Here is a 23,715-nt window from a genome sequence, read left to right on the forward strand (position 1 = left end):
ATTCAGCTGAGGAGAGTGGCTGGTTATTACCATGACTCAGAGGCGGGATGGGGAGATTGCACAATGGGTGGGAACAATGATCTTTCCTTCCTCTGACCCCAAATAGCACCCCATGTACACATCTCTTGCTCATTAATTTTCTCTTTTGCCACGAAGTGCTTTTCCCAAAGCTGGGACTAGGGATAGACAAGGTAACCAGCTTCTGAGGTACAACTGCATTCATGTGTATATGTACGTGTATGTACATATGGATGAGTTGGATACAACTGAACAACAATAATTTAAAAGCCAGAAGTTCAAGATTCCTAAATTCCAGAGTTCAGAATCCCCACCATCCCCACCCTAAGACCAGGGATACAAGGAATCCAGAACAGCCAGCGTAATTAGTCATGTTATGAGCTTTTATTTCAAAAGCACATTTATACAGCCATTGTTTTATGGATACAAACTTTTGTGTTCTTGTATTCTACAAAAGTCTCTGAATAGTCTTTTTCTTTACAAATGTCAACGTTACAAAAATACAGACAATTTCACCTTTTTTCTTTTATACAACCATCTCTAGCTGTCGCTATCTTTTCTTCATCTCCTGACGACTCCTACAGAGCTACAAACGTTTTTAGTTGACTAGATGAAAAAAACAACAAGTAACTCAATGCTTTTTCAAGCAGCACGATGTAAATAACACAGGTCGAGACACCGCTGATAATCATAGTGGATATATCTAAAATTGTTTCAGAAATAATATTTTACATAGTTAATTTTTAATGTTTTATACATTATTTATAATATATTTATATATAAAAATCATAGCTTGCTATAGTTGAAATGGTAGGACGGATTCTTGAAGATGAATGTGCTGATGGCTAATCTGTTTGGTTTTATATGACCCCTTAGATGCTAAGCCCTTTGCAAGGTTTTCACCCAAGATCTAGAAATGTGGTGGTGGTGGTTGTTTTTAAATCCCTTTTTTCCTTTCCTGGGAAAGCCAAGTCATTGGATTGCTACCTACTGCCTCTAAGAAAACCTAACTTGTCGGGCCTTCCGGATAGTGGATGAGGAAATGAAACCGCCAAGGGATTCTAGTGGGCATGCATTCTGCCCTGCAGAATGTGCGGAAGCCTGCTGAATCCTCAGCTCCTGGGACTCCATCCCAAATCCATAGTGCTTTACACATCTCAAGAAAAATGCCTAAGAGGGCCCCTGGGGCTCATGAGCCCCAAAAGGAGGCGCAGGACACAACCTGGCACCCTGGGCCAGGTGTTCTTTATGTCCCATCTCTCCCTACCCCCTCATCCCGTTGTACTTTCCTTCAGGGCAGAATCCAGCCCTAACCCTGGACTTGTCTAAGATTATGTGGCTCGTGGGAAAATGACAAAATGCATTAATTTTAATGCTTTTTTGGGGGGGGGGAAGAGGGGGGAAACAAACGCCTCACTTCATCTAAAATGCACCTGACTTAGCCAAATGCAAGTGCAGATCAACCTCTGTGGTCATCTGCTGACCACTCTGAGACTGATGCATTCAAAGATAAGGGGTGATGGTGGGAAAAGGGCATCGCCCCCCTCCGCTTTTTCTCACCCTTGTGCTGTCTGTAAAAGTCAGTTGTCCTAGTGGCTAAAAGTGAGCTAACTTCGGTCACTGGCTGAAACGAGGGTAAAGTGGTAAGTAAGGTACTAGTCCCGACCGGACAGCTCCTTCAGGGCAGCTGACTGGGGTGGGGTGGGGGGGTCCCAGCAGCAGGGAACCAAGCGCCCCTGACCAGGAAGCCAGAGACAGCTGGGAGAGGCCACTCCAGAGATCGCCACCCACAAAGCCCAGTTCAGTGCTGTCTGCCTCCTGGAGGGCTACAATCGAAGTGGCTTGCACAATGGGCTCTGGACCGCTCTACAAACCCCGCCCAGTGTTCACCTGTGAACAAGCCAGCGTTCACCACAACATGAACACCTGGGACCAGCCGTGCACCTAGAACTCACTTACGTGTCCGTTTTCACCGGTGTCTCCATCTGGTTGAACCACAACCAATTTCACAAGGCCACAGAGTAAGTTTTTTTTTTCTTTTAAAAAGATCGGGTGGGCAAAAAACAGTTTTCCCCTACATTCTACTGTCTGATGAGATTTGAGAGCAGCAGCAGGTGGGTGCTGTCAGCAGTCAGTTTGCAAAACTTTCCGGGGGAGCCAAGCGGCTTACACCATATTGTGGTGATTGTTTCTGTCTATGATGTCCACAGGGGAGAGGATGTCCTTTCGGATGGGAGGGGGAGGCAGGGAAATAGTTGTCTTGGTTTTGAAGAGGTCGGACACGAAGAAGACCTAGAAACAAACACAGAGAAGAAAACATCAGGATGGATCCTGGCTTGACAAATGGAATCAAAGAAATCAATGCAACTCTGAAGTCAACTGTTTCAACTTGTATTCTGACTAGGAATCAATCCCCTAGGCAACATTTGTATGTGTATTGTTAATGCCCCACAGTATCCAATACTCACTAGGCATTTCATAAAACGCTTGTTGATTCTGCTTCTTGAATACTTTTAGTTATGGGGAACTCACTACCTTACGAGGAAGGCTATTCCACTTTGGGAAAGCTGTTATCTTTCAGAAGATTTTCCTCATGCTGGGCAGAAATGAACCTATTTACCCACTCAAATGATGCTAGTTCTGTCCTTTCTGGTAAAGTAGAACAAAACTCATCATTTCTCTTCCACATCCACATTTTCCAAAAAGCCACCTCTCCCCTTGAGGCCTGTCTGAAAAGGAAATCAGTGGCCAGCCTCTCACCTGACTACTGTCATAGTTCCTAACTGGTCTCTTTCTGCCATCAGTCCATTACCCACAGGTCAGCAGGTTGGGTAGAGTGATTTTCTAGTAAGTGTGACCAAAATTGAACTCCTATCTTGGTTTCCTAATTCTCAAGGCCAGTCTTCCTCCTCCAGGACCACAATGGCCCCCATAAAAACCAAGGGAGCCAGTCTGATCCTAGGATTCATCCAGCTCCGAAAGCATCAAAGGGCTTCCGCTACCCAAAGAGATCACGGTCAGGGTCGCAGGACTTTACCATTTCCTAAGGGCTCTGGGGACCGTTAATCTCACTTTAAACCTCACAGCATCCTTGCTCTCTTATCTCTACCTTACAGCTGAGGCCCAGAAGGGAAGGGACTTGCCCAGAATCATACAACTGTTCCATGGTGTCATCAACGGATAAGATCTTTACGACATGCTCAGGATATGGGATTATGAGATCATGGACCTCGAGGGAGAAGTGACTGACGCTAGGGGACGATGCAGTCTGCACCTCCATTTCCCAGCCGATGGCACTGAGGAGCAGGGAGATAAAGAGATATGGGAGAGATCCACAGGTAGGAGCCACAGAAGTACCCAAGGTGGCATTCAAACCCAGGACCCAAGTCTTTGGTGCCCTTTTACAGATGAAGAAATCAAGGGTCCAGAGCCATGATGTGATGCCACATTGCCTTGTTCAAGGTAACAATGCAAGGAAAGAGCACAGACAGAACCTGAACCCAATTCTCTTAAGAGGCAGGACAGCACAGTGGATGGAGTTCTGGTCTTAAGAGTCAGAAAAACCTGGGGTTCAAATCCCACTTCCTTCATTTACCAGCCATGTGACCATGGACAAGTCATTTAATTTCTCTCTGCCTCAGCTTCCTCACAGAAAAAGTCATTTACTAGATAATGTGACCATGGGAAAGTCACTTTACCACTCTTGGGTCAATTTCTTCATCTTAGAGGGCTGCTATTAGGATCAAATAAAATAATGGATATAAAGTGCTTCATGAACCCTTAAGGGCTATTATGGATGTGCTAGTAAATGTCTAACCAGCTCCCCCATTGCCCCTCCCCAAAATGTGTGCATACACTTTTAAGTTTAATTTTGTTATTTATATTTTCTCCATCACTTAAGTCTAGGAAACCAGCAAAACAATAAATCAAACCCTGACTGGTAGCATTTGCCAACTTCAGAGGCATAAGAATATAACATATAATAAATATAAAAATAATAAATGCTCGTGCTGAAAACTGAACAATCAGTTCTTGCTCACTGCCTCCAATATATCTCTGGCTATCATTATTAGTCCAATGCCCTTTCTACCACCCCACAATTCCTTCCCCAAAACCACATTTAGATTATTATTTGGAAGTAATCAACTTTGATATCCAGTCTTTGGGAAAGTAGTGACCCTTAGCAAAACTAAAATGACAATGCACAGCTCCCAGCTTAACTCTTGCTTGGTTATTGTGACAGGCTTCTAACCAGTCTCCCTGTATCCAGACAATACGTCCATCCTGCACATTTGTCATTCGTTCTCTCTCTCTCTCTCTCTCTCACACACACACACACACACACACACACACACACACACACACACACACACACACACACACACACACAAAGATTTAAATCCCCCTTTAAACTGTATTTCTCCATCTGTCTCTGTCTCTCTTTTCTCTCTCAGGCTGGCTTGAGGTTACATAAACACTTTGAGGATTCATGAAACACAATCTTGGAAGGGCTTAAACACTCTGTTAAAGAGGCCTAGGGCTTATGCTTGAATAGGGAGCAGGGGTTTAGGGGTGGGGGTGGGGGAAACGACACACAAGCAGAGCAGTGAAAATAAAAACTTCACCACTTGGATTGGGGCCACTTCCTGGAGAAGGCGCTCTCCACCCATAAAGAAAACTTGAAGGCGTCGGGAATGTCCCACAAAAATGAAGGCGCTCTGACTGTTCTGTTAGGCTATCCCACCCTTACAAATCCCATCTGGCAGATCCTCTTGGATCTGGAAATGGGAAAATGAACCAAAGACTACTATGTGTGTTCTAGATTCTAAGACTCTTCTCTGCTCTGATATTATTTGTACTAAGGTCCCTTCCAGTTTCAACATTCTATGAACTATGACAATAAAAACAAAACAAAACAAAACAAACAAAAAAAACAACCCACAAAAACAAATTTCAGTTCATTGTCCAAAAAAAAAAAAAAAGAGTGAAACACAACCCAAGATATTGGGTTTCAAGCTGTACTATTCTTGGAATCGCTGCCCTTTCCATCAGAGATAAAATAAAGCTTACAAGGCCTGGAGCTCAACTCCTGTTACAGGCCCACGTCTTTTGAGCCTGGGGCTCATCTGTATTTATTACAGGACAAACTGCCCTGCTCACGTTTAGCCCGTGATAAACGCCTTTGCTGGACAAAGCTCATCCTGCTTTACTGATTTCAAACACTGCCCTCACCACATGGATCCTGTATAGATTTTGCATGTACATGGTCGTTTGTATGTCATCTCCCTTATTAGGAAGTCAACTCCTTCACTGGCAGCGGGAGCCGTGTTGGTGTCTTTCTCTGTGTCTCCAAGCCCTTAGCAAGAGCTAACCGACTGACTAAAATGCTCAAGGAACCTTACTGTCAGAGTCCCAGGATTTCAGAGTTGGAAGGGAGCTCAAGGGTCTTCCTTACTGTATAGTCGAGAAAATGAGAGGCCCAGAGAAGGGAAATAACTTTCCCAAGATCACACAGTGTTGAGACAGAGACTTGAACCCCAGGTCTTCCAAACCTAGTCTAATGCTCTGACCTCTCTACTGAAATCCAGTAAAGGACTCATGGCTGGCTTTCTCCTGAGTCATGGTAGAAGAAAGATTTTTGTACACAGTGTGTCTGTGTGTATGGAAAGTCATTTGAGTCACTTTCCTGCAACTGTCTGACTAAACAGAAAAAAAAGCCCCGTCAGAGGTCTTTCAGGGCAAAAAGCTCAATGTAGGTTTACTATGTCTCCCAGTCACGGGTCCTGACAGCTTCACTGGCATAAGGCATGTGGCCAAGGCCAGTGAATACAGACAGTTGGGTAAACACATGGGACAGTCCCTCTCTTCTGCTGTCTCATCTACCCTCTTGTGACATGTACAGATGTGCCCAAACCACCATCAGGGCCTCAGCCTCTATCATTGGGGAGAATGGAAAAACAGGAATAGGAAGAGGTCTTGAGATCTCGCTCTCAAAGGAAGCTGACAATAACCAATTAATCAATAAACCTCTATTAAGTACCAACTAGGTACCTAGCACAGAGATAAAAAGACAAAAAAACCTCAGTCTTTGCCCTCAAGGAGGTTACGTTCTTCTCAATCAATCGACAAGCATTTATTACCATGTTGTGGGGCACTGTGCTAGACCCTGGGGGTAAAAAGACAAAAATGAAACCAAACCTGCCCTCAAAGAGCTTACTTTCTATTGGAGGAGAACAACATACACACATATACGTGGAAATAAAATACACGCCAAGCAAATACAAGATAATTTGTGCTTGGGAAGGTTTTAGAAGCAAAGTCTCTGTCATCTTTCGAGAAAAATCAGAATCTTTGAATATCAGGGCCAGGAGAATTACAGTTGAGAGGAACCTCAGAGTCTAAGCATGCACAAGCAGGCGGGCAGAGATGGCATCTTCAGCAAGTGGTCATCCAGCCTTGGCCTGAGTTCTGGTGAACTTAACGTCTTTGCAGAGACGGCCCATTAAATCCACTGGGCGTCACTGTTAGCAATCCTCTCCTCATATCAAACCTAACTTGCCTCTTTGCAACTTGAGGGTTTCATGGAAGCTCAGGCGGAAAAGACCTCTGTGCTGGCTCCAGTAACGTCCTTTTTACTATTTGGATAACTGCATTTCAATGTGATTGGTTTCATCTGTAATCCTGGGTATTTTACTGTATATGTTTAAAAACATGATTCTGAGAAGGAGTCTGTTAGTAGACTGATTGCGCCAAGGGGTCCAGGACACCCAAAAGCTCAGGAATCCCTGTCTTAGATCGTGAAATGTTACAACAGAAGACAAAGAATTTTAAAGTTACAAGGAGATCTTAGAACATAGAACCTTGAGACCTAGAATGTCAGTGGTAAAAGAAACCATAGAACATGGACCTATGTTAGCTCAGGCATTTTTGAGCTTTGCGTCATGGGCCCCTCTTTGGCAGGCTGCTGAAACCTACATCGCTCTTCTCAGAATCAGGCTTATTACCAACATTCATAATTGAAGGAAACACCAAATTTCTGTTCGAGATGGTTGAAGATGAAGGTCAAATCCTTCATTTTACAGATGAAACTAAGGCCCAGAAAAATTAGGGGACTCACCCAAAGGAAATGTAAGTCTGAGGGTGTCCACCTCTTAAGAGAGTTAGAGGGATCCTAAGAGCTTTGAAAGAGGATGCCCGAGTTGCAGCAGAATTAGTGGGCCAGGGCTCTGAGCAGATGAGGAATCTCTTGTGGGCTATGTTTCTTATGCCTGTCTAAGATGTGAGGCAGGAGGTGACAAGATTCTTAACTTATAAAAGTTCTCTGCAGTGAGAATGACGGGCTAAGTTGAATGAGATGGACTTTCACTGAGATTGATGTAAAGTCCTCTATACATAGATTTAAAAAAAACCAACTGCCCAAACCCCACCCGGCAGGGAGCTGTACCTGGGGGACAGTTTGTGTGAAGGAGAATTGGGGGAGCCTGGGGATTGCCAGGCTCAAGCAATGAACCACTGGACATAGCAGTCAAAGAAGTTATTTGCTTTCTGGCTCAAACCAGGGTAGGTGATGGGCCTACTTCCTACTATACCAGGTCAGTCTCCAGCTGGAACACTCAGTGTGTTGGGTCCTGGATGCCACTTTTTAGGAAGGACATGACTAATCCTGAGCTTTTCTGGATGGTGCATCATTCAGCTGAGTCCAGGGTCTGGCCCATAAGTGGCGCTTTATAAATGTGCATGGAATGGAAGTGAGTTTGATGTGAATCAACAGGAAGCCTTTCTAAACAGTGCATCTCAACTTGTCAACAGACCAACATTTGGCCTCAACTCCCCACCACCCCAACTACAATACTCTATTGTTTTTCTAATGACTTAAAAAGCCGTTTTCTTGAGGACCAGAACCTCCCACAAATAGGTTTCTGGATGTTTGTCTGGAAAATGTCCATTGCCTGGGAATCTGGCTCCCCAGCTGGCCCCTGGATGGTAAAAGAACTCAGGAAGCCTGCTTGCCAGCTTCCTCCACTCAGCTGAAGGGCAGTGACCCAATTACTATCACTACTTTTTGACACCAATAAAGGCTCTTCTTTCAGATGCTCCTGAGTGCTGGAATTTGGCCAATAGGCTTGGCCTCCCTATCTTCTGAAGCTTGGGAGGCATGGGGGAGGCAGCATGGCATGGTACATCCAGGCTGGGCAAGTGGCTAAAGATAGGAATCATATCTCTGTCAATCAGTTTCCTCAAATATAAAGGGAGACTAGACTGGCCCCTCCTACTCCTGACATTCCCTGTCCTAAGGCTCCTCCCAGCCCTGACCTCACCTGTTCTAAGCTCCCTCCCAGCTCTGACATTCCCTGCTCCAAAGCCCCTCCCAGCTCTGACAGTCCGTGTGTCCAAGGAATTCTTTCTTCAGTAGTACTCCTTCCTGTCTCTTCTCCCTGGGTAGAGATCATGGATTCCAATGCCTTTCCCAATATCTTGGAGAGGAACCTTAATGCACAAAACAGTAAGCTCTAGAGATGGAGAGCCATGAGCACTAGTCAAGGAAAGAGACGTGTATTTCTGAGTGTCATGGGCAGCTGCCTCCTACGCAATGGAGGGTCAGCCCATGGCAGTGAGGTTCTCCCACTCCCCCTAATCTCTCCTGGAGAGTCCGGACAGTCTACCATCCGTTAAAGGGCTCAGGGAGGGTCGACCTAGCTTTATGTCACCAGACAGGAAACAGAGCAAGGTCCATCCCTTCATCTGAACCCTAGGGCTGCTCTGGGAGTGGGGTAAAATTCCCTGCAAAGTGTCAACGCATATGGGTGTATGTTTGTATGTGCACCTGAGTGAATTCTGCTCTGGCTTTCCCTTGTCTCTGCTGGAGAGAAAAAGACAGAGAGAAAGGGAGAGCAGGAGGGAGAGACAGACAGAGACAGAGAGAGAGGAAGAAAAAGAGAAAGAGAGAGAGAAAGATGGAAGGAGAAAGGGGGAGAGAGGCAGAGAAAGGGAGACAGAGAGAGAGAAATGAATAATAGGCAGATGGAGAAATCAGACTCCACCCACTTTGACATGTGGTCATCGTCTAGACCAGAACAGGACCCAGGCCACCTCCAGGGGGAAAGAGGATGCCGTTGTTCTACCATGTTCCCCAAGGCTCCTCGGCCTCTGAAGCAATTCACTGTCCCACCTGCCTCAATGCCGGGGAGGCTTCCAAGAGTTCCCAGGACGGCCCTGACCCGCCAGCAGAAGGTACGTTTCCAGGCTGCCTTCCCTGGCAATGACAGGTCAAGTCTTGTTCCTTCAACACTGATGCTGCCAAACTCCCGAAAGGACTGAACTCCAAGGTCTTTCTTTCCCTGCCGTGTGGTACTGTGGGCGGGACACTTGCTTTGGAGTTAGGAAGACTTGAGTTCAAATGCTGCCTCAGATACTGACCGACCCAGAGCTCCCTTACGGCTCTAAATCTGTGCTCTCAAGTCTTGGCTCTGTTAGAGTCTGCAAATCCCACCCCCTCTCCAGGCCTCTATTCCTCCATCCACAAAACAAAGGGGGCCGGCATATATCAGTTCTGACAGCTCTAACACTCTCTGTTCTAAAGTGCTTTGCAGCTGTGACATTCTACATCCTCAGGGCCTCTCTAGTGAGTTCTATGTCCCTCCTGGCTCTGACCTTTGTTCTACAGTCTCTTCTGGGCCTTGCTCTGATAATCTCTCCTTTTATAGACAAACCAGAGGCTCAGAGGAGCTGTAACTTACCCAAGGGCACAAACCTGTCCATGGCAGAGCCAAGTTCAAGTCCTTGGGCCTCCCACCCGTTGGGAGCCCAGTGCCCTCCCCACTACCTGGTGGTGCCACTCCACTCTCCCTAGTCCACGGTCAGGATTATTTTTTCCTTCTCACCAAGTCAAGTGCAGAGAGCCGGGATGACCCTGGGTCAGGCTCCCATCCTGTGGAGCCGGCCAGAGCTGCACAGGATGGAAGGCCAGGCCCTCACTTCCTCTCTTGAAAATAAACCTCTGACCAACTGGACGATGTGGCCAAGCTCTTGTTTTACTCCAGGGTAGCAACAACAGCACACGTTTATATCGAGCAAATCTGCGATCTAATTTGATCCTCACGAGCGCCTGGGAGGTAGAGGCGGGAGGACGGATTATGTCCCCACTGGGAAGACAAGGAAGCTGGGGCTTAGGGAGAGGAAGTGACTGGGCAGGAATTTAGTCAGGCAACTCTCATCTTCCACCCATGTGACAAGTTATTCCTTCCCCTGCCAAACGACAGGGTTGGACAAGCTGACCATCAAGGCCCTCCCAGCTAGATCCTAACTATAACAGTCATTAGCCAGGCAACCACACCTCTGCACCTAGGGCCTCAGTTTCCCCATCTGTCCAATGGGGATAATTAATACTTCCACTCCCCACCTTGCACGGGTGTTGGGGGGGTGTTTTGTGAATCATCAATACCTGGGAGTCAGCATTACTCCTGGAATTATCATCCTCAAGGTCCCAGAGTTAGGAGGTTAAACGCCGAGCAGAGAAGGAGCCCAGGTTTTCAGACTCAATGGCCAGCACTCTCTCTCTTACCCCCCAGTGCCTGGGACGCTGACAAGGAAGGTTTGCATTTTGCCATTGTGTAAGTAGGGGCATGGGAGAATGTAATTAAAGGGATCCAGAGCAAAGGAGGTCAGCCTTCCACTAAGCAAGGGACGGCACAGGGTCAGGCTTGTGCCAGGAGCAGCCAGCAATGGCCATCACCTGAAGGCACCAAGCCAGGCATCTGGGGCGTTTCTGGGAAGGAAATGACAGGAGATCCAGGCTGATCAGGGAGGGCTGTTTTTGGTAACTGACTTCTGGGGCTGTTTCCTTTGGGTTTGGAACAAAACAGGTCCAAGTGAAGACACTGGAGGGGAGGTTTCATCCCCGCAACCCAGTGTGCCCTGAAGTCTGCCAGCTTCTCAAGTCAGAAAAGACCTTGGTTCAGATCCCACCTGTGAGCAGTATCTGGGCCTCAGCTCCCTTATCTGGAGAATGGGGTTGGGTCTGGGGATTCACAAAGGTAGTGAGTTGATGCCAAAGGGCTGTCCGTGGGCATGCTCTCCTAGAACTTAGATTACTACTGAGCCCTATGCAAGAAGTGGGATTGTAAAGGTGAAAAGACAGAAAGTACATGCATGGTGGCAGATAATGGTGGGCTCTCAATGACTGGTTGGGATAGGATGGGAAAGCGGATCTAGTGAGATCATGCATATAACATGGTTGTTACCATTATCTGTACTGGTAAAGGAAGGTCCTCACTTTGGAGTTCCCTAGATCAGTGAAATTCTAGGTCCACAAGAACATGTCAATCCACATCAATGAAAGGAGTTTCTTCACTTGTGAACTCTGTAAATCAATGAAACTGTAGGTCCAGTCCATATTCCTATTATTCTAAAATCAGTATTCATTCATTCAATGAACAAGTATTAATTAAGTGTCTACTGTAGAATAAGAGCTTCTACTTACTATACAGCAGGCCACCAGGGATCCCTGTGCAAATCCCGCCAAGACATCTGAGGGGTGATGCTTGTGGTCTGATACCCGAGACAAGCCAGTGTAGAAGGCCATCATGATCAACGTGAACTGCAGGAGGGGCCGGAGTAGGCGGGCTCCTTTCCAGGTGAAGCGGGCCTGCAGATATAGCTGGAGGAAAGGAGAGAAGAAGGTAGCATGAACAGCAGCCTCCAGAAGTCAGCCATCAGGATAAAAGGAGGGCTGACCCAAAAGGGAATGGGTGGCCCGGTAGAAGACGGGTCTTCCACCTTTGGATTTCTTTAGGCAGGAACTGGACGGCCACTACTCGGGAATGTCGAAGTGGAGATTTGTGAGGGAGGAACTAGCTGAGCACCCTTCGGGGCTCCACCTTTGACACATCAACTCGGGCAACCATTTCACTTCCTGGATCTCACCTGTAAAGCGAGGGGCTGACTCAGAGGGGCTTGGAACTCCTTTCCAGTGCTAGATCTGGTTCCTACGAGGGATTACTATGAAGAGGAACAGAACTAGGTACTTATAGAAAGAGATGGCTACAGTGCATTAGAGAGATCACCCCTTGGGAGTCCGGGGACCTGGGTTCAACTCCTGACTCTGAAGGGTCTGAGCAAAACTTTGGGGAGAACCAGAGAGGGCAGGCATGGCCTAGGTGACCATCTTCATCATGGCAGGGGGAGTTCCTGAGCCGATGAGATCACAGAACCCCTGGAGTACAACCTGTGCAGGCCGCCTCACCTCTCGGCCTCAGTTTCATTTACGGTACAACCATGCTTACCCTACCCACCGTAGGAGATTGCCTGGAGGAAGATCATAAAGTGCTAGAGTTTTATAAATCATTGTTCAGTCATTTCAGTCGTGTCTGACTCTTCGTGACCGTATGTGGGATTTTTTTTGGGGGGGCAAAGATACTGGAGTGGTTTGTTGTTTCCTTCTCCAGCTCATTTTGTAGGTTAGGAAACTGACGCAAACAGGGTGAAGTGACTTGCCCAGGGTCACACAGCTAATAAGTGTCTGAGGCCGGATTTGAACTCAGGCCCTCCTGACTCCAGGCCCGGTACTCTAACCATTGTGTCACCTAGCTGCCCCATTTTGTAAGTTACATTTTGATAATGATAAAATAAAATCTTGATTTGAAAAAAAAAAAACACCTGTGCTCTGATTCATTACTAAAGTTACAGCCACAGAAGGCAGGCCATATGGGTCAGAGGAGCTGGGTTTGAAAAATCTCAAAAGAAATGATGTAATTAGAAATAAAGAGATAGGCCAATTCTGGGATAGCAAAGTGCTTTCCAGGAGAGGGCCAAATCCGAGAGAGAGACAGAGAGGAAGAGAGAGAGAGAGAGAGAGAGAGGAGAGAGAGAGAGAAGAGAGAGAGAGAGAGAGAGAGTGTGAGAGTGTGTGTGTGTGTGTGTGTGTGTGTGTGTGTGTGTGTGTGTATGCTGGGGGGGGGTCACCTGAAGAAGGAAAGTGGGAAAGAACTTTGTCTAAAGCAAGAAGGAAAAGTAGAAGTGACGTCATCTGGGTATTGTCCACTGGAAGCTATCTGGACGGAGTTTCCGTTCTAACCTCGGGCCACAACCCACTTCCCAGGTTCCTGTGGGAACTTGGGAAGCAAAAGGGAAGAGACAACCGGACAAGTGACAACTTCCTCCCGCAAATCAAAGTGGAGAAGCTGGACAGGATGGGAGAGGAAAGAAGGGGCGAGGAGAGGAGTCGGAAGGGAGCCAGGGCTGCCGAGGCTAAAGATAGAGCAAGACGGTGCCCTTCCCCAGACAAACGGCCACCTTCCTGTGGCAGGCAGGAGGAGGAAGCTGGCAGAGAAGCCTGGGGAGGGGAGGAAGGGGGCAGGGTCACGAGGTCCTGGTGCTGCAGAGGGTGGGCAGGCAGTGGGAGCACAGGACTAGCCTCTGGGAAGGGAGGCAGGGCTGGAGAGCAGAGAATGTCAGGGCTGGAATGGGCCCCAGAGAACACGGGACGTCAGGGGTCCAACAGTCCTCTGAATATAGAACGCAGAATGTCCAGGCTGGAAAGGACCCCAGAGAACACGGGACATAAGGCCTCAAAGAGCCCTCTGAATATAGAACACAGAACACTGCCTTAGAATACAGAACATAAAATGTTTGCACTTGAAGGGATCTTAGAACATAGGCTACTAGTTCATAGGACACAGAATGTTAGAGATGAGAGCCTAGAACTTAGACCCTCGGTAGTTAGTACATAATAATTGGGCTGGAAGGAACCTTAGAAATCTTCTAGTCCAAACCACTCCTTCAACAGGAAAAAAAAGACCTGTCCAAGTTCACATAGCAAAGTCAGGCCAAAGGTCCCCCACCCACCACTGCCACCATACCAAAAAAAATTGTGTCTGCTCCAACAGAGAAACCAACAAAATGAACAAGATAAAAACTGAAACTATGTTGGAAAGAAGGCAGGGACACAAAGGAGATGAGGTGGAATAAGCAGTTTTGATGTAAAAAGGAAAACTCCCATTGAATTGTCTCTAAACACACTAAATGTTAAAATAATTTAAAGAAAACATTTAAATATATTCATTAAATTTATTACATCAAAAACAAAATATCTAAATAAATAATTGCTGGGGGGAGGTGTCAGGTCACCATGTGGTTTGTTCAGGTGAGAGAGCTTGGCACAAAATGTGTACCGACTGGTCAGATCGTGAGAAGTCTGGACTTGGAATCAGAGGCTCTGAGTTCTAAACCCCATTCTGCTGTGTGACCTTGGTTGCTTCCCCTATCTGGGCCTTGGTTTCCTCATAGATAACATGGGGACCCTGGACCAGATGCTCTCTAGGGACTCTCTCCACTTTAAATCTTCAAGCCTGCCTGTGCAGCCTGCCCTGAGATGTGCTTTCGCACAGATCACTGGCCCCAAAGCCAAGCAACCATGCTCGCAGGGTTCAGAGGGGAAAGGGACACCTCAGTGGACCAAAGGAAGAATAAGCCTACTGGGGCGTTCCATCAGCTGCAATCTGGGCCGTTCCCGGGGGCCCCTCCTGGCTCCATCCGGTTCCAAGTCAGTGGCCACAGGCACTATCAGAGATCTGGGCCAAAGACTAAGTAAGGAGGGACACGCTGCTCCCTGACCAGGTCGCCAGGATAACAGATGTCAAGAAGTCCCACCTACCCTTGCAAAGATGGGGAGGGGGATGGGAATCAGAAGCAATTTAAAGAACTGGGAAGAGGCAACATGGGGACATGGAAAAAGAGCTGAAGCTGGTTTGAGCCCAGACTCTGCTCTATGTTGCCCGGGTGACCCTGGGAAAGTCACTTTACTCCTAAGACCCAAGGTCTCTTTTACTCTAAACTCTAAGATCTTGTATGGATTGCCCCTGAAGTGAAGACTTAGGGGGGGTTACACGGTAACAGGTGGGTGGTTTGGGGCAAAGGGCTTGGCCCAAGACCAGAACTAAGAGGAACAGGTAGAGGGTATGACAAGGTAGCTAAGAGCAGCGGGCAGGTTTTAGGATTCACCAACGCTTTACAGATGCTAACTCAACACTGTGTGGCAGGTGCTATCATTATCCTTATTTTACAAAAGAGGAAACTGAGGCTGTGAAAGATTAAGAGGCTTTCCTGAGGTCACACAGCTAGCAAGCTTCTGAGGCAGATTTTTGGATCAGGGAAAGCAACAGTAAGACCCTGGGGACGAAAGTTGTCCCAAAGCAAAATGAGCTGCTACAGCAGACTGTGAGCCTCCTTTCAATAGAGGCATTCCATCAGTCTGGATGACCGCTCATTAAGAATACTTGATGGGCATTGCTGCTCAGGTGGGCTGGTCTAGATGAGCTTTGGGAACTCTTCGAGCTCATGGGTTCTGGTCAGAATTCCCATTTGGAGGCACTGGGCTCATCTCTTCACCCCCTGACCTACTCCACTCCCAAGCCACTCCTGGGAAACCTTTGTCCCATACTCATTTCCCTTCCCTTGGGGTCGGACTTCCCCTCTGAGAAGTCACTGAGCCTTATCTGGCTTCCCTGATTCAGCTATTAGCAGCTCTTGGGAGGGCACTTTCTTTCTGACCCCCATCCCCTACAACAAAGAAGGCTCTCTCTGTCTCTCTCTGTCTCTCTCTCTCTCTCTCTCACACACACACACACACACACACACACACACACACACACACACACACTTACAAAATGAAAGTCAGGCTGAGGCATGGAAAGGCTTGTAAGACAGAAAAACAGGCCCACTACTCTCTTTCTTAAGGGTTTCTGAATTCAAATTCCTGAGGCCAGCACTAGACAAAGACGAAAGTAAATTACAAGAGAATGATGCATAATAACAGCAAAAAAGGGAGAAGAGGGGAAAAAAAATGAATGAAGGAGGCCTGGGGGGAAATTCACATTGAATGTCTAGGCAGGCATTTTGCTACTAGCATAGATGATATAGCAGCTTTCCATCAATAATCTCATTGCAGCCTCAACATCCCTGTGAGAAAGAGACAGAGACAGAGGGAGGGAGAAGGAGAAGGGGGAGAACAGGGATTTTTTTTTTCTTTTACAAGGTATGGTTCTGACCACAGGGAGTTCTGGGTAAGGACACGTCTTCTGCCAAAGCAGCCAGAGGCAGCAAAAGTGGAGAGACTTGTCCAGGGGCACACATCTAATACATATTAAGGATAGGACTTGAATTTAAACTAGGCCTGCCAGAGATGATTAATTCCCTTTTCCAGATAAAGATACAGAGGGTCAGAGAACCTCTAGAGCTCCTCTAAACCAGAACCTTATCTTACAGATGAAGAAACTGATCCCTAGGCAGATGCAATGACTTGCCCAAAGTCACAAAGCTAGAAGGCAGCAGAACCAGGATTTGAACCCAGGTCCACCATACCACACCATACTGCCTCCTTCTCCAAGGTGATCAAGTTAGTGACAAGACCATAGCTAAGGCCATAGGTTGCAGGCAGAGAACAGGGCCCTTACCTTCCATCCAGGGGTATATATACTTTTGGGGAAATAAGCCTTAAAAAATATGACTTTTGTTACTGGTCAACCACAGAAGGAAAATAAAGAAAGCTATGATTGTTAGATTTCCTAACTCTTTCTTTCTCATTGACTTGACCTGTAGTCACTGTCATAAATTAGAGCTCAGAAGGGCCTTAAAACACAGGATGTCAGAACACAGAAGTCAGGATCTTAGAGCACAAAAGATCAGCACTAGAAAAGACCCTAAAACAGAGAATGCAGAGATGAAAGGGATCTCAGAACACAGAATATTGTTAGGACCAGAAAAAATCCTGGAATATAGAATGTCAGAGCTAAAAAGACCCTTGAAGGGACAGCTAGGTGGCACAGTGGATGGAGCACCGACCCTGGATTCAGGAGGACCTGAGTTCAAATTTGACCTCAGACACACTAACACTTACTAGCTGTGTGACGCTGGGCAAGTTGCTTAACCCCCACTGCCCAACCAAAAAAACCCACAAAAAACAACAATAAAAAGACCCTTGAAGATGAACTCTTTCAACCCACATAATTTACAGAGGAAAATAAGGCCCAGAGAAATAAACGGACAATGTAGAGAATCCATCCATCCATCCATTCCTCATCCAGGCTGGGTCTCCCTATCTTAACCCAGCTGGAAGTGCCGCAGCCATTCACGGGCCAGACCAGTATCGATTAGTGTGGAATATCTGATTTTAGACTTTGGGGTGGGGTGGTTTCCAGCTTACACACTTATCACTGGACGAACCACAGCAAGTCATTTCTCCATCTCTGAGCCTCAATTTCCTCATCTATAAAATGAGGGGCTTGGAGTGGATGTTCCATATGGTTTCTTCCAGTTCCACTATTTTGGAAAGGAACCTAAAAGCTAAGTTGGATTGACGCAAAGATCAGGGAGGTATCTGCATTCTTCTGTGGGGAGGGCAGGGAAGAGTCACTAGAATCTGAGTTGGAAGGGATAAGTCTGGCTCTGCTTGGTGCAGAAGGCAGAATTGGGAGGGACGGAGGGAAGTCACAAAGAGACTCAGACCCAGTCTAAGAGAAACCTTTTTAACCATTACGGCTGCCCAGTGTACTATGCTGATTCAGGAGGCAGTTTGAGTTACCAGTCTCTGGAAGTCCCTCACCAAACGCTGACTGACCATCTGTCCACAAAGCTGTAGGGAGAATTTCTGTTTAGGTATAGGCAGGATTAGATAGTGTGGGATTTGTTCCTAGCTTTGAGATTATGAAGTGAAAGTCTTCCACAAAAGATGGCACTGCCTTCTGCAACAAAACCTGATACACATAATTTAATAAATAGTTTAGGGCAATTGTAAGATGAGTGATTTAAAGTTAGACAATTAAGTCCAATCATCTCATTTTTGAAATAATAATAATACTGATAGCCCACATTTCTATAGAACTCTAGGGTTTGTAACTAACACACACACACACATACACACACACCCATCTCATTTCATTCTCACAATGACTGTTCTAAGATAAGGAAGCTGAAGTACACAGTCTTTCCAAGGTGACAAGAAGCAGAGCTGGGGGTCTGAATTCAGGTCCTCTGCCTCCAAATCCAGCATTGTTATGGTGATGGCCCATCCGCTTTTCCAGTTGTGGCCTCCCTTGCCTGGCCCCAGTCCTGGACACAGTAGCCAGAATGGAAATAGTTTACCCTTGGACTCCTGACTGTTTCACAGCTAAAGCTTTTGTATTCCATTAAATGGTTTGCAGATGGACAGAAACTGGGCAGGTTTCCCCTCCCCACCCTGTTTCCATCACTCTGGGGACAGAGAGTTCCATAAACAGTTCAGAATGGACCCTTTGTCATTGAGCCCATCTACCACTCTATTTCCTCCAGACCACCCTGGCCTACAGACACCTCTCCATCCTCTGAACGCCCACAGAACATCTCGTCTGAAGCACTCCCTAGACAATCCAGGCTGGCAGTGAAAGGGCAGTGGGACACCATTCCCAGTGGGCTGAATGGACTCAATCACTCTTAGTTAGTCCTTCCCATCCTCCACTCTACAATCCTTGATCTGGTGAACCACTGAGTTTTGAAAGTGACCTGGGGCTAAGCCAACTCTGTCAGCTTTACCTAGCCCAAAGGGCAAAGACTGATATTGGATCAATGTAAATTAATTGATTGGCTCATTCATCTCAAACATTTAATAAACATTCATCATTTGCTGACTACACCTCTCAGAACTAGAGATCTGAGCACCTCTGTCCTTGGGAAATCCTAACAACCAAAGATGGAACACCATGGATCTGGAAGAACCTTGAGAGGCCAGCAATCAGTGCCTTCATTTTATACATGAAAAATCTAAGGGCCCCAGAGGGCTCATAAGCTGGTCAAAGTGACACAGTGAGTTAAAAATAAAGCTAGAAAATTACTACAATGCCTGTTTCTGATATAAAGATGCTACCTGACAGTTCCAGTCAATGGACATACATAGACCATTCATAAAAATAAAGGAATCGGGGGGCAGCTAGGTGGCGCAGTGGATAGAGCACCGGCCCTGAAGTCAGGACGACCTGGGTTCATACACTTACTAGCTGTGTGACCCTGAGCAAGTCACTTAACCCCAACTGCCTTAAAAAAAAATTTTAAAAAGTAAAGGGATCATAGGTAGCATCACAGGATTATAGATTTAGAGTTGGAAGGGATTTTGCAGCCCACTGAGCTCAAACCTTGCCTTCCTATTTTAAAGATGACAAAACTGAGCCTCAGAAGTCAAATGACTTGCCCGAGGTGACACTGCTAATTCATGTCTGAGGCAGATTCGAACCCAGGGCTCCCAGGCTCCATATTCAGTACTCTTTTCCAAGAGGAAGCCTCAGAACATAAAGCCACCAGATCCTTCCCTGCCTGAACTAGAGCTAAAGGAATTAACTCAAGAGAACTAGTGCATTATGGGAATGGCAGAAGGAGGGAGAATAAAACCAGAATCCCAGAGTTAGGGAGGACCTTGGGGGTGTGACTGACCTGGACCACAGGCCGAACAAGGGCCACCTGGCCGTGGTTTGCAAACCCCCAATGCTGGACCTCGCTAGGTCCTGGGGCAGCCCATTTCACACTGGAATTAGCAGGAAGTTTTTGCCAACATTGAGCCTAAATGTGCCTGCCTGCCATTTATACCAATTGTTACCCATTCTGCCCTCTGGGGCAAAGCAGATTGTGGAAATCATCCCCCTTTGTTTCTTTCTCTGGGAGTGAGACTGATTTTTTTTTTCTAATTTGGAGAGTAGAGGGCTCATTCAGACCCAAGGGAAGACACCAGATGCACGCTGTATGCTATTCCACCCATGTGGGGCAAATCCACCATGACTAACACACACAAGCCCCAGGTTCTCAGAACGTGGCCGCTTCCCTGTTCCAGAGGCCTCTGTCAGAGCCTCTGCTACATCCACAGCCCAACTGCCAGAAAACATCTGGAAACAAGGGAGGCAGAGGAAGGAGTGCGCCGAGGGGGGCCCCGATGTCTGATGTTCTTTTAAGTGAATGACGGGAGATAAAAAGACAAGGCCTAGTAGCAGGAGGCAGGGCTGGGCAGAATACATGGTTCTAGGGGATGGACTGTGTGACTTTGGGCAAAACGCGTGCCTTCTCTGGGCCTCAAACTGGAAGGAACTAGAGATCTCAACCCTTCTACTCTTTTCACAGCTGAAATGAAGGCTCTTAGAAGTGATTTACCCCTTCATGAGGCTCATGCTTAGGCAGAACCAGCCTCCCCTCCATCTTGCAGAATTTCTGCACCCTTTCAAGGTTTGGCTCCGATGCCAGCTTCTACAGGAGGCCCTCCAAGATCCTCCACTTTTTAGTGTCTTTCCCAGCCACCTACTCCACCAGAAACTGGAGTACCCCAGAATCCCAGGGTCCTAGGTTCAGAGCTGGAAAGGACCATACAGAGGCCATATAGGCCCAGCCCCTAATTTTGCAGGTAGGGAAACTGAGACAAGGGAAAATCAAGTTGCCCAAGTTCACATAGGAACTGAGTAATACAAACAAGAATAAAAATAAAAGAATTTATTTTGCCTCTGTGTTGGCCTGACTAATCTGTATATTTTGCATCCTTCAAGTACCAAGTAAATTCCTAGAAGGGAGAGACTGTCTTATTTTTGTCTCATATCCTTAGCACAATACATTCAATAGGTACCTAATGAATGCTTGTTGGATTGACTTACCCAAGATCACCCAGGTAAGTCCACAGGGAACCTTGGCCTTGAACCACGGTCTTCTAACTCCTAGCCTAAACATCTGCCTTCCACCATATTGGGCTGTTTCTCTTTGGTTACACTCTACACATAGTAGGTGCTCAAGGGCTTGCTGGTGGGAAGGAATGGATTTCAGTTGTGTACCTCTCCCACTACTGGCATAGGGGACCAAAAAGCCAAGTCAAAACCTTATCCATCGAATGAGCCAGCCTTCTCCCAGGGAAGGAGCACACCACAGATCCAGCGGGAACGATTCTGGTTGTGGGCAGCACAAAGGTTAGCCAGGACACACGTAAGTTTGTGGGTAGATTGTTGTTTTTAATTAACATTAACCTCCTCCAAAGCCTAACCTCATTCTTCTTCAATGCCCAGATAACTGGATGTTTGGCGTACAGCTGTTCCCCCCCCCTCAAAAACAACCCTTTTTGCAAATTATGGCCTAATACTGAAGGCCTCAAAAGGGGGTTGTGCCCAGTAAAAGGCCAGAGGCAGGCCTTGAAGTCATGGCTGATGCCATGAATGTCCCACCAGACCTCTCCTTTCCCTGTCTTAAAAGGTTTCCTTGTAAAATGAGGGGCCTGGATGAGATGACTTACCAGATGGATGTGAAATCAGAACTAGGTTTCCAATCCCACCTTGGACACATATGAGTTATATGACCCTAGGCAAGTCCCAGCCTCAGTTTCCTCATTTATAAAATAGGAATACTAATGGTTCCTACCTCACAGGGTTGTGGTAAGGATCAAATGAAGTAATACGTAAAACGTTTCTGGGTAAATGGGAACTATTCTCATCCCCCCTCAGACAAACAGGAGCAATGTGTGGGAGAGGGAGGGGCCTCAACGGCCTTAATGAAATCATTCATTCAGAAACCTGCCCCATCCCCACCCCATGAAGAGCTCTTGCTGGAATCATGTAAGGCCAAAGGAAAAACATGGCAGTCAGTGCAATAAATTTGAAAAAGGGTCTTTCCCCTATGGGAACTTCTGGAACACCCCCCAAGAGGTGTCCTTCACTTGCTCCTCAAAGTAAAAGAGGGGAAATATTGGGGGAAAGTCAGTCAAGGCATTTTCCTTTTAATGAAAGCTGGCGTGTCCTGAATACACCCGGAAAAGAATGGCAAGGAGGCCTGGGACACCTGAGCAGCATTTTCTCCCTCTCTCCAGAAGGTAATTAAATTAGAAAAAATAACTTCTGTCGCCCAGGGAAACAGAAGATGGTGAAGGGAACACTTGGTAGAGCTAGGTTTCTGGACGGGAGAGAGAGAGGGAGAGATTGAGAGAGAGAGAGAGAGAGAGAGAGAGAGAGAGAGAGAGAGAGAGAGAGGGAGAGGGAGAGGGGAGAGGGGGAGGGAAAGAAAGGATCAAAAGAGGAAGGAGGAAAAAGAGGGAGAGGGAGAAAAAAGAATGAGAAAGAAAAATAAGTGAGAAAGAGAAAAGAAAAGAAAAGAAAGAAAAAGAAAGGACAGAAAGAAAGGAGTATGGCTCAAAAATAAATAAAATCTATGTTTCATGTTTTATCAAGTTGGGGCCCACCTTTCAGCTTCACATCCAAGATAGCAGGAAACTCAGGGGCCTCCCACCTCTGAAAGGATTGGGGAAAAACCTCTCTGCTCTCTTTTTCAAATCCCTAACAATGTTTTTTTTAAAACAAATCCAAAACAAACGTCCATTTTCCCAACAGTTCCCCCTCCCACCTCTCTGTCTGACCTCCTCAGGCCCCTCTCAGTGAGGTCTATCCCAGGGCCAAAGGCAGGAAGTTCCTATGCACACCTGCCTAAATCAGTGGGAGATGAAAGGGAGGGCAGAGCCGAAAGTCCGTGACAAAGACAAACAGAAAGGCCCACACAGTTTGGGTTTGGCATCAGTCTCAGGAAGCAAGCCTGATTATCGCCACCTAGCCAACTAACAGATGGAGATCAGAACTAAGGCTGTCACCTGCAACCATCTGAACGCTGACAATCCTTTACAGATGAATAAGACTTTGTTTCCCCAAAGTTTCTTTCTTCATTTTACACATGGAAGCTGAAGTCTAGATATGGATCATGGCTTATCCAAGGTCCAAGAAAATGGCAGGGCCAGGACAGAACTTAGGAGTCCTAACACATCAAATCAGTAACCTCCTGAGACTCTATTCCCCTGACCAACACGCACATACTCTACCTTTAATAAAGGGCCAAAACAAGCCAGCAGAATGCCTTGCCCTCAGCAGACAACTGATCCATGTTTGTTGACTTCAAGGTGGTGTGGCTGCTGAGTTCAGAATTCCAACTGGAAGGGACCTTCAGCAATCTAATCCAATCCCTCATTTTAGAGAGGAAAGCGAGGTTGATTCACCCAAAGTCACACAGCAAGAGAGCAGCACACCTGTACCAGGATCCTGGGGTTTCCGACCCATCATCCAATATGTTGTCTGAATGGTCATTGTGGATGAAACCCCGAACCCTCCCTGTGGCTAACAGCACCAAAATAGGGTAAGTTACCGTCAGCCTTGAGTACTTACCGCCAAGTAGAGCATAGTGTACATGGAGAAGGAGGCGTGGCCAGAGAAGAAGGATTTCCTGCAAAAGAGAGAAAAGGGTGAAGGAAATGCAGCTGAATAAAAACTCAGCCACCTGAGAGAGGGCAGGTAAGAGTAGGGCTTCCCGAATTCCATGGCACCATGTCAATTCTTGCATTCAATCACCCAGTGCCTCCTTACATTAGTATGCAGCTGGCATCATGCTAAAGAGAAACTCACACCAATGTATTTCACAAAATCTCCAGAGTTTCGAGTGGCCTTAACTCATGCAACCCACTCCCCAAAGTGGCTGCCTAGATGTTGTGCGAAGACCACCAAAGTGAGGGAAACCACCAACTCTGAGGAGACCCACCCCACCCACTTATTAGAATAATATTTTAGTAACTTAATTTAATAATAATCACCATAATAATAATAATTATCAAGCATGTCTGCTTTCCATAGCTTCCACCCACTCACTAATCTGTACTTTAGGTCCAGGCAGAACAAGTCCAAT

General features: G+C 46.7%; 1 protein-coding gene across 1 annotated transcript in view; it reads right to left on the reverse strand.

Annotated features, from left to right (window-relative positions):
* Positions 1 to 383: 383 nt before the first annotated feature.
* Positions 384 to 23,715, reverse strand: part of PLPP3 (phospholipid phosphatase 3) — an 81,768-nt gene continuing 58,436 nt past the window's right edge. The window contains exons 4-6 of the mRNA XM_020976899.2: positions 23,202 to 23,259; positions 11,498 to 11,674; positions 384 to 2,310 (exon numbers count right to left, since the gene is read on the reverse strand). Coding sequence (XP_020832558.1) covers positions 2,185 to 2,310; positions 11,498 to 11,674; positions 23,202 to 23,259 — 361 coding nt within the window. The 3' untranslated portion in view covers positions 384 to 2,184. The remainder of the gene's footprint in view (positions 2,311 to 11,497; positions 11,675 to 23,201; positions 23,260 to 23,715) is intronic.

This window comes from Phascolarctos cinereus, unplaced genomic scaffold, assembly GCF_003287225.1.
Source record: "Phascolarctos cinereus isolate Bilbo 61053 unplaced genomic scaffold, phaCin_HiC Scaffold_5;HRSCAF=322, whole genome shotgun sequence".
NCBI lineage: Eukaryota > Metazoa > Chordata > Mammalia > Diprotodontia > Phascolarctidae > Phascolarctos > Phascolarctos cinereus.